This window comes from Nannobrachium achirus (genome assembly GCF_963921795.1).
Source record: "Nannobrachium achirus genome assembly, chromosome: 17".
Taxonomy (NCBI): domain Eukaryota; kingdom Metazoa; phylum Chordata; class Actinopteri; order Myctophiformes; family Myctophidae; genus Nannobrachium; species Nannobrachium achirus.
This window is the reverse complement of record NC_137824.1, coordinates 25,401,507-25,417,456: the sequence shown is the minus strand read 5'-3', so window position 1 is coordinate 25,417,456 and position 15,950 is coordinate 25,401,507. Positions and strand designations below refer to the sequence as shown.

Sequence of the window (15,950 nt, the reverse complement as noted above, 5' to 3'; positions counted from 1 at the left end):
GTTCTCAGTCCTGGGGACTGATTTCAGTCTTGAGGATTCCATAGGGGCTATTTCTGAGATCAGTGCAGATCCGCAAATAAATAATTAAGGGGGAGGTGTAGTGATGGCCGCGGCGTGAATGACAAAGTCGTCCAAACACCAGTCAAGTGATCTCCAAACTAAAAAGCAGTTATAATTTCAAGATATGAGTATTTGAATTGGCCAGACTGGCAATAGAATACAACATAACAGAAGATACTTCTATAAAATGAAGCATGGATTGGCTCACAGAGGCAGTTCAGAACTTCAGGGAAACAACCCAAATATTGGTGTGCGCTGCACGCGCCATGTTTCAAAAATCACATATTGGGTTTTAACCCCTGTGACTTGATGCTGTAATGTCAGTAGGCCTGTCATAATTGTTACATAAAATAATCGCCTAATAGAGTCTTTGCATGTGACATCATGTACCCGTAAATGATGAGGGAATGCCTTCTGGCATCGACAGCCCATACATCCCAAGTCCTAGTTCTATCTGCAAAGTTTTTGTTTCATGAACTGAACACGGGTGTGAACTGAGCCGGTCTCTGCGTACGTTCTATGACAGCTCTTAGTACTGTATACATAGGGACATTAGCGATGCGCGGATAAGCTTTTGATGTTGTTCGGATCCATCCGCGCAAATTAATTATCCGCCCATTATCCAACCGCATTAATTATATTATCCAATTTATATATCCGCATCCATCCTCATCCGCAACTTCCAAACTATTATTATTATTTTCTGGTAGGCTATTCCCTGTTAGTTTTCTTAGTTGTGCGATCACAGAAATGCATTGATTTAGCCTATGGAATGTCCGTTCGTCTTTTTTCTTTTTTATGGGTCGGTGCTGTGCCGATGCAGGCAGACAGACAGACATACTGACACACAGAGAGCAAGAGAGAGAGAGAGAAAGAGACAAACACACAACTTAGTGGGAAGTTTAACTTACCTACAGTACTTTGCAATATGGACTATGGAGCTGAGAGAGATTCACTTTTTAGCGCAGCGTGACCATAGAGTTAATGAGCGCGACGAGGCATGCCGTCATTGCTGTGATGCCGTTGCCTTTAAGTGGACACAGCTGTTTACTTTTATCGTGGACTGGACTTTGCCTCATGAAAAATGATGGTTACTTTACAAATTATACAAAATAACACACACTCACACAGACACAAGCATACATAGATTTAACTTTTTATTGATGGATAAATTATGTCATAATTTATTTCCTGCATTATTTCATCCGCGGTTATCCAAAATTAATTAATAATGATATTTGATTTATCCAAATCCGACTGCACCGCGGTGCACCATGGCTAAAACCGCCATCTCTAAGGGACATACAAGGGACCTACACACTAAGTCAAATGCAGGACGGTTTGTACCGCTCAAAAATCTACCATAGACATGTTATGACTTTCTGTCAATAAATTCCGTGCAGGTGATTCTTTTTTGCGACTGTCAGGTCGCAGTTACTATCAAAACCTCCACCGGCTGTCAGTCAATCCGTCACGTCATGCCACACCTTTGCCCTACTCATATCCGCCACCGTTGCCCCTATCCATGCCAAACTTTGCACACACTCCTTGGCTGCCAAACCACAACCTCCACCCCTCATTTCTCACATGGCCCTCTTCTAGCGCCACCATGAGGCCCATTCTTGCAAAACACATTTTTGGACACTGCTCCTACAAATTTTGCTCTAAAATCACACAAATCGGTACACAGTACGTCTACACTCATGTCATCAACATGGATCTGTCCCATTTAACGCCACCATCAGGCCGATTTTTCTAACACATTTTTGGACACTGCTCCTACAGACTATGCCCTAAAATCACACAAAGCGGTACACAATATGTCTACAGTCATGGATCTGTCCCATTTAGCGCCATCATCAGGCCCATTTTTACATGCGACCTGGCGGTCGCTTATCTCTCGATTAGGGAGTGTTACTGGTCTATTACGTTTTGGAGTTTGGATGCACTCGCTTTCAATAAAGCAACAGGTGGTGGGCAGGACAACCACTCGGTTGGAAAGTGATTTCCAACAATTTCCAACGAGCGCTTCCAAACTCCCAACACCCCATGCTGCTCGAAGTTTTGCCACTTGGTCTAGCTGAGGAGGGCTGTCTCGGTGGAAAAGTGCTGCATACTCTCTCTATAGCAGTAATTTGAGATGATCACAATTATTTTGTGTAATTGCCATAATCACTTCCTTGAAACATTTCCATAAATTAACTTGGGGCCCGGACAAAGCCAGATGTTGGAGCTTAGCTCCTTCCAGGAGCACTGGCCTCCCCTAAGTAACAAGAAATCTTGTGAAATACAATGTTGTCAACCAATCATCAAGGACGATGATACACGAAAGAAGAAGAAGAAGCTCAAAAATACCTCAAAATTGTATTAAGTCAATGAGTTAATTGCGACCGTAGGTCGCATTTACTATCAAAACCTGCACAAACTGTGAGTGAGTCCGTCAGTCAGTCTGTCTGTCACACCTCACACGTCACACTTTTTCCCTGCTTATATCTCCGCAACCGTTGCCCCGATCCATGCCAAATTTTGCACACACGTTCCTTGGCTGCCAAACTACAACCTCCAAGGACCCCCGGAGCTCCAGGGACTCCCAGGTCCCTGGGGGACCCCCAGATGTAAAAAATGACCAAATGCGCAAACATGACCAAATGACCACCCCAACGGGGCTGCTCACGGGGAATTCCCGGGGACCACCGACTCCTGGTGCTCCAGAACGGATGCAAAAGTGGTGCCGCCCCCAGTGGAGGACCCCCTACACTGCAGCTCACATAAAATGCCTTAACTCCGGCTAGGAGCGACCGGGACAGCCGGGGCCGGTACCTATTCGTCCGCCTTGCCGGCGCGGAGACCCCACCCCTCATTTCTCACATGGCCCTCTTCTAGCGCCACCATGAGGCCGATTCTTGCAAAACACATTTTTGGACACTGCTCCTACAATTTTCGCCCTAAAATCACGCAAATCGGTACACAGTATGTCTACACTCATCCCATCAACATGAATCTGTCCCATATAGCGCCACCTCCAGGCCGATTTTTAAAAACACATTTTTGGACACTGCTCCTACAGATTTGGCCCTAAAATCACAAAAATCACTACACAGTATGTCTACACTCATGTCATCAACATGGATCAGGAAGATTTTGGCAAAACACATTTTTGCCCTATATGTGGAGATAAGTGACCTACGGTCGCTTATCTCCCGATTAGGGAGCCTTACTGGTACCACTGGTATTAAGTAAGCTCCATATAAGGACGCATGAAGATAGAGTGACATCAGCGGTATGATTTGGCATCTCTCGAGGAGAGAATATTAGACCCGTTTGGAACATGGACATAAGGGTTCTAAGAACATCGCCATGACTGATACACCACCACAACCACTAGGAGAGAGACCCAGGAAGGAGCGTGCTGACAAGCCCACAGAGAAGCCGCAGTGTCGGGCGTGTACGGACTACAAGTCATGGATGAAGAACGTTCCAAAGAGCCAGGAGGCCCGGTGTGAGGAGACGGAAGAGCAGGAGCAACGACTGCAGAGGGAGCCACCGCGGCAGCAGTGTCCGTTAGACAGGGAGGAGCTGGGGCGTAACACCTGGTCCTTTCTGCACACCATGGCCGCGCATTACCCCAAGCAGCCCTCCCGGGACCAGCAGCAGGACATGGGGAGCTTCATTGACCTCTTCTCCAAGTTCTTTCCCTGCGTTCCGTGTGCGGAAGACCTCAGGGGCAGGCTGGCCACGACCAACAGCCCTGAAACCGGCAGTCGCAGCGCCCTCTCCCAGTGGCTCTGTCGCCTCCACAATGACGTCAACGTCAGGCTTGGCAAGCCTGAGTTTGACTGCTCACGTGTGGACGAGAGATGGAGGGATGGCTGGAAAGACGGCTCCTGTGACTGACTGATGGTTTAATGCAGCAACTTGTGGGCCATTGAGATATTGCAAGTGGGCTTCTAGCCTGGTTCCAGCCCATAGACCCGCCCACTCCCTGAGCGGACTGTTTCTTTGGTCTGGTAATATGAAAGTGCAGTTTTTCCCGTCCGAAATGGTGCCTCCCCCAATGAGCGGTGGGGGTGGGTCTAACGAATATGAAATCTACGCAGCTGTTGAAACGATTACATTTCAGGAAGAGCACACACTCCAGGCAGCACACCCACCCACAATCCCACATACATACACACAGTCACACACGCTGATTTCACCAAGCTGTTGATTACATGTTTCTGATCGCAGTTCTGTGTGGAAGCAGTCACTCGCACAGACACACACGCCGAGTGCGCTCGCGGCTGAGTGCACTTGTGGCCGAGTGCACTCGCGGCCGTGTGCGTGATCGCTTTCACACAGACACACACGCGATGTTTGTTGCCATTGTGCGTGCTAATGGCTAGCAGAACTTGTGCACACGGATGAAGCCACAAGTAGGCGGATCCGCTGATCTCTAGTGATTGGTTTAGGGGAAGTAAAAGTCCCTCCCCCATAAATCGCTTGGACAGGGAACAATGTCAGACTAAAGCTTGAGCTGAGTCTGAAATCAGACTAAGTGGGCCCCCAAATAATTGGCAAACACTATGTTATTGGTACCATACATAACAAAACTGTATACTTTCGTTACAACCTTGAAAAGGCGAGAACACTATGTTATCCTCATTATTTATATAGTGAGTTCCGCCGCAGACAGTACAAAGGCTGCAGACAGTACAAAGGCAAAAACATTGTTATCCTCATTGTTGTGGGCTCGCCACAATGCGCGGCATACGCGGCGGAGCCCGCGTATGGTGTTCCGCTGCAGACAGTACAAAGGCGAAAACACTATGTTTTCGTCATTATTTCCGCCGCATATCGTGTTCCGTTAGCCAATGAGGCGCAATTGGTGGAAAGAAATCTGGGAGTGGTGTTAGCTGGAGTATTGGTTGAGCTTCACATGACAGTTAGCTCGCTGCAGAATATAGTCCCGAGCGAGCCCACACTGTTTCGTAGGAAAAATATCTGGTGGTACCGCAGACAGTACAAAGAAGGGACCCAAGTTTATTTATCAAGTCCCGCCACGACAGTACAAAGGCAGGGCCCTTAGCCAATGAGGTGCAATTGAGGTGCGGAAAATCTGGGAGTGGTGTTAGCTGGAGTATTGGTTAGACCCTCCAGAAACACGCGATTATGCGATCGCATAATTTCCCACAAAAATCAATAAATGCCCCTGATTATGCGGGGGCGTCGCATGATTTCACAATCCCCGCATATTCACCGCAATAATTGCATTTTTCCACGAAGAATATGCAAAATATGCGGGCATCGCTTGATTTCACAATCCCCGCACTTTTTCGCATAAAGTTATAAAGTCATCGCTTCACCCGTTCGTTCACGTTCAGACACAGAACAGAAGCAAACAGCAAAACACTGGTTGCTCCTGTGTGTGTGTGTGTGTGTGTGTGTGTGTGTGTGTGTGTGTGTGTGTGTGTGTGTGTGTGTGTGTGTGTGTGTGTGTGTGTGTGTGTGTGTGTGTGTGTGTGTGTGTGTGTGTGTGTGTGTGTACTCCAGTCTGCTGGCATGAAAGCAGAGTACATTTACATAGCTTTTATAATTGTAAAGGTTTTATCAACTTATTGCAATAATGTAAACAAACAAAGTTAAATCCAAGACAACATGTCTGATTTATTCATGCTTGCACACACACATTCTTTTAACTTGTACAAACACAACATAATATCTCATAAATTATCGTAATAAAAAAATCATAATAAAAAATCCTAAAATTTAAATCATAAAAATCATAATATCTAATAGATAATATCTAATAAAAAAATAGATTTTTGGAAAATGAGAATCGATTCTGAATCTTACCATGTTAGAAACACAAATTCAAATCGATTTTTTCCTGCACCCCTAGCGCGTGCGCTCGCTCACTGCACCGGGTACATTCTGCAGGCAGGTAGAGGCAGGCATAAGACACACTCTTCCTCCTTTGCTCAATCATGTAGCCTAAATTAACCTGCTGCTCCATTAAAGTGTATCCTACTTGATGTGACGTCCATTGCACTCCTTGCAAACTGAGTTTGAAACGTCGCCGTTCAAAGCAAACCAGCATCTCTGACAAAAGTAGTAGTATTCCATGGAAGCGGATGGGAAAAACACTTGAAAGCGTGACATTTTAATCCCTTTAGAGAGAGCAAAACCACATAAACAAACAGGAGTTTTGCTTTAGCAGTGAGCTATCCTTAGCAATGACATACAGTAGGTCATAGGGTCATTATTTGAACTAAGGTAACTAAGGTAATTAAATTGCAGATGACAATTTTCTTTTGTCAAGTTTGCTTTTTTGCCTTGAAAATAATGAAAGGCAGACAAAAGTCTGTTTTACATTTCTCAATTCACTCAAGTACCCTAAAATTAATAATCAATCAAGTGATATGTTGTGAGCTTCTAGATTGACTATTTTCAAATAGCCAGTGTACTTTATATGATTGTAGTGGTTCAATAATTTATATATATTATACATATCTTTTTTTAGTTCCCGCATATTTCGCATAATCTTGCATAATTTCACATAATTTCGTATTTTCTCGCAACTTTCACATATTCCTGCAAATTTTGCAAAACCCCGCAATTTCACCGCATAAATTCCCATAAAAACCCTGCATAATTCACCGCATAATCAAGGATTTTTGCCCGCATAATCAAGGATTTCTGCCCGCGTTTTTCTGGAGGGTCTAATTGGTTGAGCTTCACATGACAGTTAGCACGCTGCAGAATATAGTCACGAGCGAGCCCACACTGCTTCGTAGGAACAGTATTTCTAGTTATATATGTTATATTATAAATATACATTTTCAAATTAATAGTTTAATGAAAATGCAATAATAAAAGGTAGCCTACACTGGCGCTGCACCGAGTTTGTTTTGATATCTATTCCTGTATTTTTGTGCATTAAGCACGGCAAATTCAAATCATTTCAGTGAGAAAACTTGTAATGGACATTACTATTTTGGCTCAAAACGCAGCAAAAATCAACTTGCTATATATAGGGGTGTGTTGAAAAGTAAAGTGCCCCCTTTGGAAATTGTAAGGCCCCCCTGCTGATTATTCCCTGGAGCCACCACTGATTTAATGTCCAATCTACAAGTCTCAGGTGTGTGTCCTTCCTCATTTCGCCTAAATATGGAGATGCCTGATGCCTCAGTATTGATGGCATACTGTAGATGACTGACGACATACAGAGGCCGTCAAGCACTCTGCAATAAGTACCCTGACAACAACTGCACTTGAATTTCTAATTTTGGAGACAATGCCTCAAATTCACAATATGAGGTCAGAACTGTGATGTCACTGACAAACCATGACATAAAAGAGGGTTCAGGCTTCACAGTTTGCAGAGTACAGAACTGAGACAAATAAGAAGCTTTTATTTGCTGTATATACCGAAGTTGTCGCAAACATGCAGATTTTTGTGAAGACCCTAACTGGCAAGACCATTACTCTGGAGGTTGAGGCAAGTGATAACATTGAAAATGTCAAGGCCAAAATCCAAGACAAGGAAGGCATCCCCCCTGACCAACAGAGGCTGATCTTTGCTGGCAAGCAGCTGGAAGATGGCCGCACACTGTCTGACTATAATATCCAAAAGGAATCCACCCTCCATCTTGTGCTGCGTCTTAGGGGAGGCATGCAGATCTTCGTCAAGACCCTTACTGGCAAGACCATTACCCTGGAGGTTGAGGCAAGTGATAACATTGAGAATGTCAAGGCCAAAATCCAGGACAAGGAAGGAATCCCCCCTGACCAGCAGAGGCTGATCTTTGCTGGCAAGCAGCTGGAAGATGGCCGCACACTGTCTGACTACAACATCCAGAAAGAATCCACCCTCCATCTTGTGCTGCGTCTGAGGGGAGGAATGCAGATCTTTGTCAAGACCCTAACTGGCAAGACCATTACCCTGGAGGTTGAGGCAAGTGACAACATTGAGAACGTCAAGGCCAAAATCCAGGACAAAGAAGGAATCCCCCCTGACCAGCAAAGGCTGATCTTTGCTGGCAAACAGTTAGAGGATGGCCGCACACTGTCTGACTACAACATCCAGAAAGAATCCACCCTCCATCTTGTGCTGCGTCTGAGGGGAGGACAGTAAATGATTATATAACACATTCTTGTCAGTTCTCCATCTTGTTCTACTGAGGGAGGGCAGCAGTAAATGATTCCATAGAGATTCTTCTTTTTTTGCCAGACCCATGAAATGGGTAGGCCTACATAAGCAAATGTCGGTCTGTCCGGGTTTTCTATATAAAGGGTATATATGATGATGACATGATGATGACATGCCTACAAAAGGCATGATGTCATAAATGATGATGACAGACAGGGGGTATAGTCAATTATATCTGGTTCCGTCTCAGTACACACACAAATGATGATGACATGAGGGAGGGACAGACAGCCTATAAAGGGACAGACAGCCTATAAATGTACCATTAAATTTATAGGCCCAGAGGGTTGGCAGAACCGGGGTCTGGCACAACCAGGTTGACCTGGTCTAGTTTTTCTTTTACATTGCTATTGTAATACATGGTGGTTACATGGCTTACGAAGATTTGAAACATCTAAATGGCTCAAAGCTGGTAGGCTAATGCACATCGGTGCTACAAATCCTACATGACAGGGGGCCTGAAAAAAAAGGATCTGAACACTCATTCAGAATTACGGAGAAGAGGGCGTAAAATCAAGGTTCTTTAATCATGTCTCCAAGAATAAATTGTGACAGGGGGCCTGGTGAAAGATGTCAGGACCAGTGGTCAATCCTTTACAATTACTAAACCAAAGAAAAATAAATGATTCCCATGATAGGTTAAACCCCTTCCCCCGGACAACTGTGCAGTATAGGGGATAAAAAATGGGCGATTGGTGTGGCTCATCGATGTAATGGCAAAGCACATATCACGATGACATACAGAAAGGGCCTCTGAACCCTATAAGGACCATATAGTATCTGCTCCTGATGACCCACCCAGGCGCTCATCTAAAAACATTTTAGCCTCTTAACTCATTGTGTGCCATTCACGAGTATTCTCGTGATATATTAGCGCATCCCACAGTGCCAATCACGAGAATACTCGTGATTTAAAAAAAAAAAAAAAAAAAAAAAAAAACTTTTTTTTAAAAAATTTTTTTTAAAAAATTTTTTTTTGGACCCCATCAAATCTAGTGAACATGATTTCAATCGCGATTTTGCATGTTCCACCCCCATACAACCCCCATACAACTCAGGTAGCAGACCTCCAAGCTCACAACAGTGTAAAACACAACGGCTATTATCTCAAGAATGCCTGAACGGATTTCCAATCGGTTTTTTTTGTTTGAAAGCTGTGAACAAACTGCACAAATCCACCCCAATGCAATCCAGGATTGCATTGGATTTTTTAGAGCTCATTCTTCTCTGTTTTTTTCCCATGCATGAGGTGTGCAAGGGTTAATCATGGCTAAGTTGACGAAAATAAGGCTTTTAAAATGCTTGGTAGCCAATAGCTAACTTCAAGCTAACTTCATCCTCTTCCTGTACATGCACAAAGGAAAGTGTTCAGGCAAGTCATGGCTGCAGGGCTTCTGCATATACCAGCATATCTCTATGGGAAAGTCTCTAGCACTCTGGACACCCTCTAGTGGTGAAAGGGTGGCATTAAATGAGTTAAAATCCAACCCTACGTCCTTGTCGTGAGAGGTGGAAGCAGGTAATACTGACTAACAGGGCTCTGGTAAAATTGCATAGGCTATTCTGTGCAGTGTGGAAGAAGAGTATATTAACAAACTGAATACAGCTTCTCTAGCTCAAAGTTCATTGACATTGATAAAAGTATGCATAGAACAGCACCCCTGCTACACGGGTACAATAAAGTTCTAATAGTGCAAAAATGCAAATACAGTACAACACATGTCCGTGACTTGACAACATCCCGATAGGCCTATGTGGCATATAGGCCCTATATGCTATGCTCCACATAAGGGTGGTCATACTGTAGTTGCCTATAATCTCACACAGTATACTAACTGAACAAAAGTAGATCAATATGTTACAAACAAACAATTACCCACTGTATCACAGGCCAAGCCTATATCCTAGGGCCCTAGGCTAATGAAGAGTCAAGGGTCAAGGTTGTACATTATTGTTACATCTTGTGAAAAAGTACATAAGAGTAAAACTTATATAGTAAGGTTATTCTCCTCAAAACTGGCCGACAGTACAAAGGCAGGGTCTTTAGCCAATGAGGGTAAGTGCGACCTGATATAAATAACAACAACACCCACATGAAATCTTTTGTAGTTTTTGAAATATTTAACTTTAAGCACCCAATGCATTTGCAATGGAAAATGAGTCTGGAGAGAGAGGAAGAGAGAATTAATGTTGGACTGCCCGTTGGGCAGATCTTTATGCCCATATATGTTGTACTGCCCGTTGGGTAGATCTTTATGCCCATTCATGGTGTTCCATATGAGCCAACACTGTTTCGTAGGAACAGTATTTCTAGTGCGTTATTAATATTCTATGCTCTGTTGATGAATTGAATACATAGGACCACAATGGAAATGTGTTTTACTGGACCACTGCTGTTTACATGTTTGACTAGTTAGATGAATAACGTATTCAATCAATCCAAGTCACTCTGGCTGGTAGGCCTGTCACAATTATTACATATAATAATCGTCTATTTGCAATTATTTGATATAATCACAATAATTTTGTCATAATTGTCATAATCTTTTCCATGTTGAAAAATGTTCATATATTTTCAAACATTTACAAAAATAGCGGAAATAACTGATCTACAAGCTCACAACGCGTCGCGATGTGACGCATTGTGAGCTTGTAGATCAGCTATTTCCGCTATCAATGTTCTTTTTAAAGTATAATAAAGGTGTCAAATATGTCAGTAATTTCTTTGTATATTTAGGTTTTGTGTCATATCTACCGTGTCCAACGCCTAAAAGCCAAACAGAAATGTAATTATCGATCTGCTGCTTTTGCTATTTTTAAATTAGAATCCTGAAAAGTCACAGTTATAAGGACATATGAGGTTTCCACCCGACAGAGAGACGATATAGCGATGTGGGGGCCCCGGGGACCTTCACCCGTGTGAAGTGAGCGGTGCTCACACTTCACACTAGAAAATACTGTTCCTGAAGAAACACTGATGGTTCGAGTAGCAAGCTAAGAACATTATGATGATGATGATGTATAGACCCACGTGATGTCACAGGGTCAAACATCAGTATCATTCTGATCAAATATCAGGGGGTCTTCTGTCGCGTGTCATCGTCCTTGATGATTTGACATTTGTTTCACATGATTTTCTCGCTAAAAATATCAGTGTTTGATAGAATGGGGAAACCCCTTGAAAACGTAGTGATGGGTATTTGATACCATGGGAGAACCCCTGGAAAAAGCACACAAAGTCACGTATTGGAGCGATTAGCACCGCTCAAAAAAAAAAGAAATCATTGACTTCTAACATACAATTATGACGCGTTGTGAGAATAACTTGGAACAGTGGTTCTCAAAGTGGATTCCAGGGGGTCTAAATTGACCCATACAAGTCTGTACCTCTAACAGTATACAAATGGAACCAAATGAACACTGACAGGTTAATTTGGCTCCATTTGTATACTGTCAGAGTTAAGGGGAGACCTTGAAATGTGAAAGTTTGAGAAACATGGAACGATCTTTCTCCCCGTTTCCTGGAAACGAGTAACGGTTTTCCACCCGAAATACAGCGTCATCTTTTTCATTGTCTTCTGCGTCTGTGTGTGTGTGTGTGTGTGTGTGTGTCATGTAGGTGGTGATCCGTCAGGGGGAGCTGCTGGTGGGGGTGCTGGACAAGGCCCACTACGGCGCCTCGGCGTACGGCCTGGTCCACTGCTGCTTCGAGCTGTACGGTGGAGAGACCAGCGGCAAGCTGCTCAGCTGCCTGGCCAGGCTGTTCACGGCCTACCTGCAGCTCTACAGAGGCTTCACTCTGGGTAAGAAGAGAAAGATCCAGAGGAGAGCTTTTCACGCATACCTAGGTAGGGGTTGGAAATGAATCGGGAGACACCCCGGATCCAACGCTGAAGGAACCAGGAATCGGTTCCGTCACATTTTGGGACCGGTGTCAGTCGTGGAGCCCGGTTTCATCACACTGTCAGAGGGCTGGTTGTGTGGACTTCACGTCTGCTATTACAAATACAATAGCGGTGGTTCTCAGTCTTTTATGTTTCATGGACCACCATAACTGAAGAGAATGTAGAAATGGAACCAATTCCATTTGTACACTCTCAGGGATACATACCCGTCAGGGTCGGTTTGGAAACCCCCTATAGGAATCGTTTTAAAGGGAACCTTTAGGGAATTACGGGGGAACCGGAATCGTTAAAAGCATCCTAAAGGATCCCTAACGTTTCACACAACATAACATTAGCCTTAGACATTTGGCAAAACGGTTTGGCGGCTTATCCGTTTTTTGTGTTTCCTCTCTTGATCTGCCCCCCCAAGACGTGACGTCTGGCGGCTTGTCCTTCTCTTTCTGTGTTTTCGTCTTCGATCTGCCCCAAGACGTGACATGTGGCGGCTTATCCTTCTTTTTTTGCGTCTTCGTTTTCGGTCTGCCCCAGAACGTGACATTCGGAGGAGTCATCTCTTCGTCATTTTCTCTTCCGTCGTTTTCCTGTCGTTCCGACGGGTGCTCTGGAAATGCACGCCGGCTACGAAAACTGTGAATTGTCATGTTTTGTGACATATGTTTGGCTTGGATTACGTCATGTGCGTGACATACCCATACTGTATATGGCTCTTCACTTCCCTACCTACAGACTTTCCTTGTGCCATTAATTAATCAATTATTAATTTTATGATTAACACAATAGGTGCCTCCCTGAGCCAAGCTCGTCCACAGACGAGTTAAGGGTTACCATGGTAACCAGGTAAACAGACGCTTTCTACGGGTGCTGATGAAAGAAAGAAACGCATACGTCATGGCGCAACGTGGAGCATCTGTTCTCTATATCTGTTCTCCATATCTCTGAATAAGGAGCAAATAACGCAGAAAAGGCAGAGAGACGCTATTTTTCACAGCTACACTATGCTGTGATGGTCGGATTTTAGTTTTGCGACCGTTTGTAAACAAACAGACCTCCTTCCTAGAATCGTCAGATTACACACACGTGCTCACGCACAAAGCTTCCGGTGCTCTTCAAAATAAAGCATAAGTGAATGGTGGCAGCCTGTGTGTTAATCGACTAATCAAGAAGCGTGATTTTTTTTTGAGCGGTGTTCCTGGAAGGAGCTAAACTCCGACATCTGGCTTTGTCTGGATTTGTATGAGCGTTATGTTATGCGTCGTCATGTTGTGCAAAAGATACAGAGGTACAGTTAACGGTATACAATAATGCTAAAATCTCTGAGGGTTTGTTTCCATTGTTCGTTGTTACCCAACATTGTGTAGCAAAATAGTGAAAATGGCAGCTTTACAAGCTCACAACACATCACATCGCAACATGTTGTGAGCTTGTAGAACGGCTATTTTACGGCAATTTTAGCGATTATTTTTATTTTATTTAAATTTTTGTTTTATGACATGCCCCAAAATAGGGATGGGCGTATCCCGTCTTTTGCGTTTTCATTCACGTGGAGTCATGTCCCATTTTTTTAGATTCAGGTGCTCTGATAATCCACCCATTTGACAACTCGAAGGTCTTTTCACGCTGTTTCACAAATCACAGACTAAGACTTGACCTGACAGAACGTGTCAGTCATGAGCTTTTATTTTCTGTTGGTGTGCAGGTGTGGAGGACATCTTGGTGAAACCCGGAGCCAACAGGCAGAGGCGGAAGCTCATTAAAAACTCTCTAACCTACGGCACCAGAGTGAGTTACTGCATGTATTGATAATAAAATAATACAAATACTGACTTCAACCTGGTGGTAAAGACTGTGTGGTTGCTATGGGGCTGTTAAGTCTGACATCATTTTGTAGGCAGAGGAGAACTTTTGCCCCCAAAAAAAGCGAATCTTTTTCCTATTTTTACTATTTACAAATTTTTCTTCTCTTTGTTGTTGAAAGGAAAGTGGTATAATTATACTTTTGTCGTTATTTTTGTGTCGGATCTGTTGAAATAGCGAGGGACAGATATTGACAATAAACCTGCTTGGAGGTCTGACTATAAAATGATGTCACGGCTTAAAAGCCCCATAGGCAACCAGACTATTGTTATTGTCCATTATTATTTCACCTATAGTAAACCTTTTTCTGTAAACTTTTATTTCACCTAGAATAACCCTTTTTTTCTGTTAAATCTTCTGTTACCTCAAAGGTCCATTGAGTTCTGTGGACTTTTTTTCCTGATTGGACAATATATAATATATAAATTAATTGCCCAGCAGATTCCTCACGTCTGTGTAACCACACTTGCAATATCCCAGGATTGCACCTATCTACGTAGTTAATCTAGTTGTCTATAGAGAAAACACACTATTGTTCTGTTCCAACTTTATGGAGTGACTTTCAGCCAATGAGGAACCAGCATTCTCGGTGACGTCACCTTTATGCAGCTTCCTCATTGGCTAAAAGTTACTCCATAAAGTTGTTGCTGCGTCCTCATTGGCTAAGGATTACTCCAGTCGGTGACGTCACCTTTATGTAGCAACCCCATTGACTTGATTGGGAAAAGTAACCCCTGACTTGAATGGGTGTAAAAAACGACAACCACTCTCGCAAATTCCCAGAATTGCGTCTTTCAAGTTGTTGTTGTTGTGGTGTGTCGGGCCTTGCAACCTGAGTGTGATAACTTGTTGCTGCTGTTGTTTTGTAGGGATGGGACGATAAGTGATATTATCGTTTATCGTGATAAAAAAAAACATTCACAATAATCGTTTACCCTCCATAGTTGGTAAAAGGTACTTGATACAAACTTTATAGTCTTTTTTTCACTCTCTATCAAATGTCTTTGCCAAAAAGATTGCCGATCTACAAGCTCACAACTGCGACGCGTTGTGAGCTTGTAGATCTGCTATTCTTTTGGCAAATGTTCCGCCCCAGGATAATGGATCTTGGGGATATTTTGATTATCGCGATAATATCGTAACTTGTGATTTCTTTGGTCACAATAATCGTGATATTAAATGTTCATATCGTCCCATCCCCTATACTGTTGTGTTGCGGGGTGTCAGGCCCTGCAAGCAGCCTTCAACCTGCCACCCAACGTGGACCAAACCGAGGCCCGGGGCCGCTGGCAGGACGCCCACCTCAACCCCGACCAGAGGGACTTCAACTTGGCCGACCTCAAGTTCAAAGAGGTGGCCAACCAGGTCAACAACGACATCAACAAGGTACGCTCGCCGACTGAAAAGAAACCAAGCTCCACCTCCCTGGGTCTGCTCTTATGCTACGTCCGCCGTGAGGCGCATAGCACGGTTCTACAACAAGGCAATTCAATGTGCCGTTCACAGAACATCAAGTAAAGGAAACACAATTATTTAATAATAATAATAACAATCATCTTTATTTATAGAGCACCTTTTAGACATAAATGTAGTTCAAATTGCTTTACATTCAAGTTAAAAACACAGGTTAAACAAAGCAATAAGTTAAAATCTAGTCGAGAGTCTAGACTCTACTTCTGAAGGCAATCTGATAAATGGGAAGGTGCTAGACCATTCAAGACTTTAACACAAACTCTGCCATCAAAATACCCCTTTGTACCCCTTCTCTGCCATGCCCGTAGAACCCGTAAATGTAATAAAAATGTATTAAAAAACATTTTTTTATCGAAACGCAACTAAAATAGGCCGGAACTAATGCTCCGTGATCGGTTTCTACACGGACACATTATTGAGCGGACACCTTTAACATTGGAGTCCCTGAACCGGAAGCGGAAGTCCGTCCT

General features: G+C 43.5%; 1 protein-coding gene across 1 annotated transcript in view; it reads left to right on the top strand.

The window, feature by feature from the left end:
- polr1a (RNA polymerase I subunit A) overlaps positions 1-15,950 on the top strand; it is a 76,973-nt gene that overhangs the window by 31,528 nt on the left and 29,495 nt on the right. Inside the window, exons 18-20 of the mRNA XM_080746637.1 lie at positions 11,868-12,051; positions 13,850-13,932; positions 15,235-15,393. Coding sequence (XP_080602763.1) covers positions 11,868-12,051; positions 13,850-13,932; positions 15,235-15,393 — 426 coding nt within the window. The remainder of the gene's footprint in view (positions 1-11,867; positions 12,052-13,849; positions 13,933-15,234; positions 15,394-15,950) is intronic.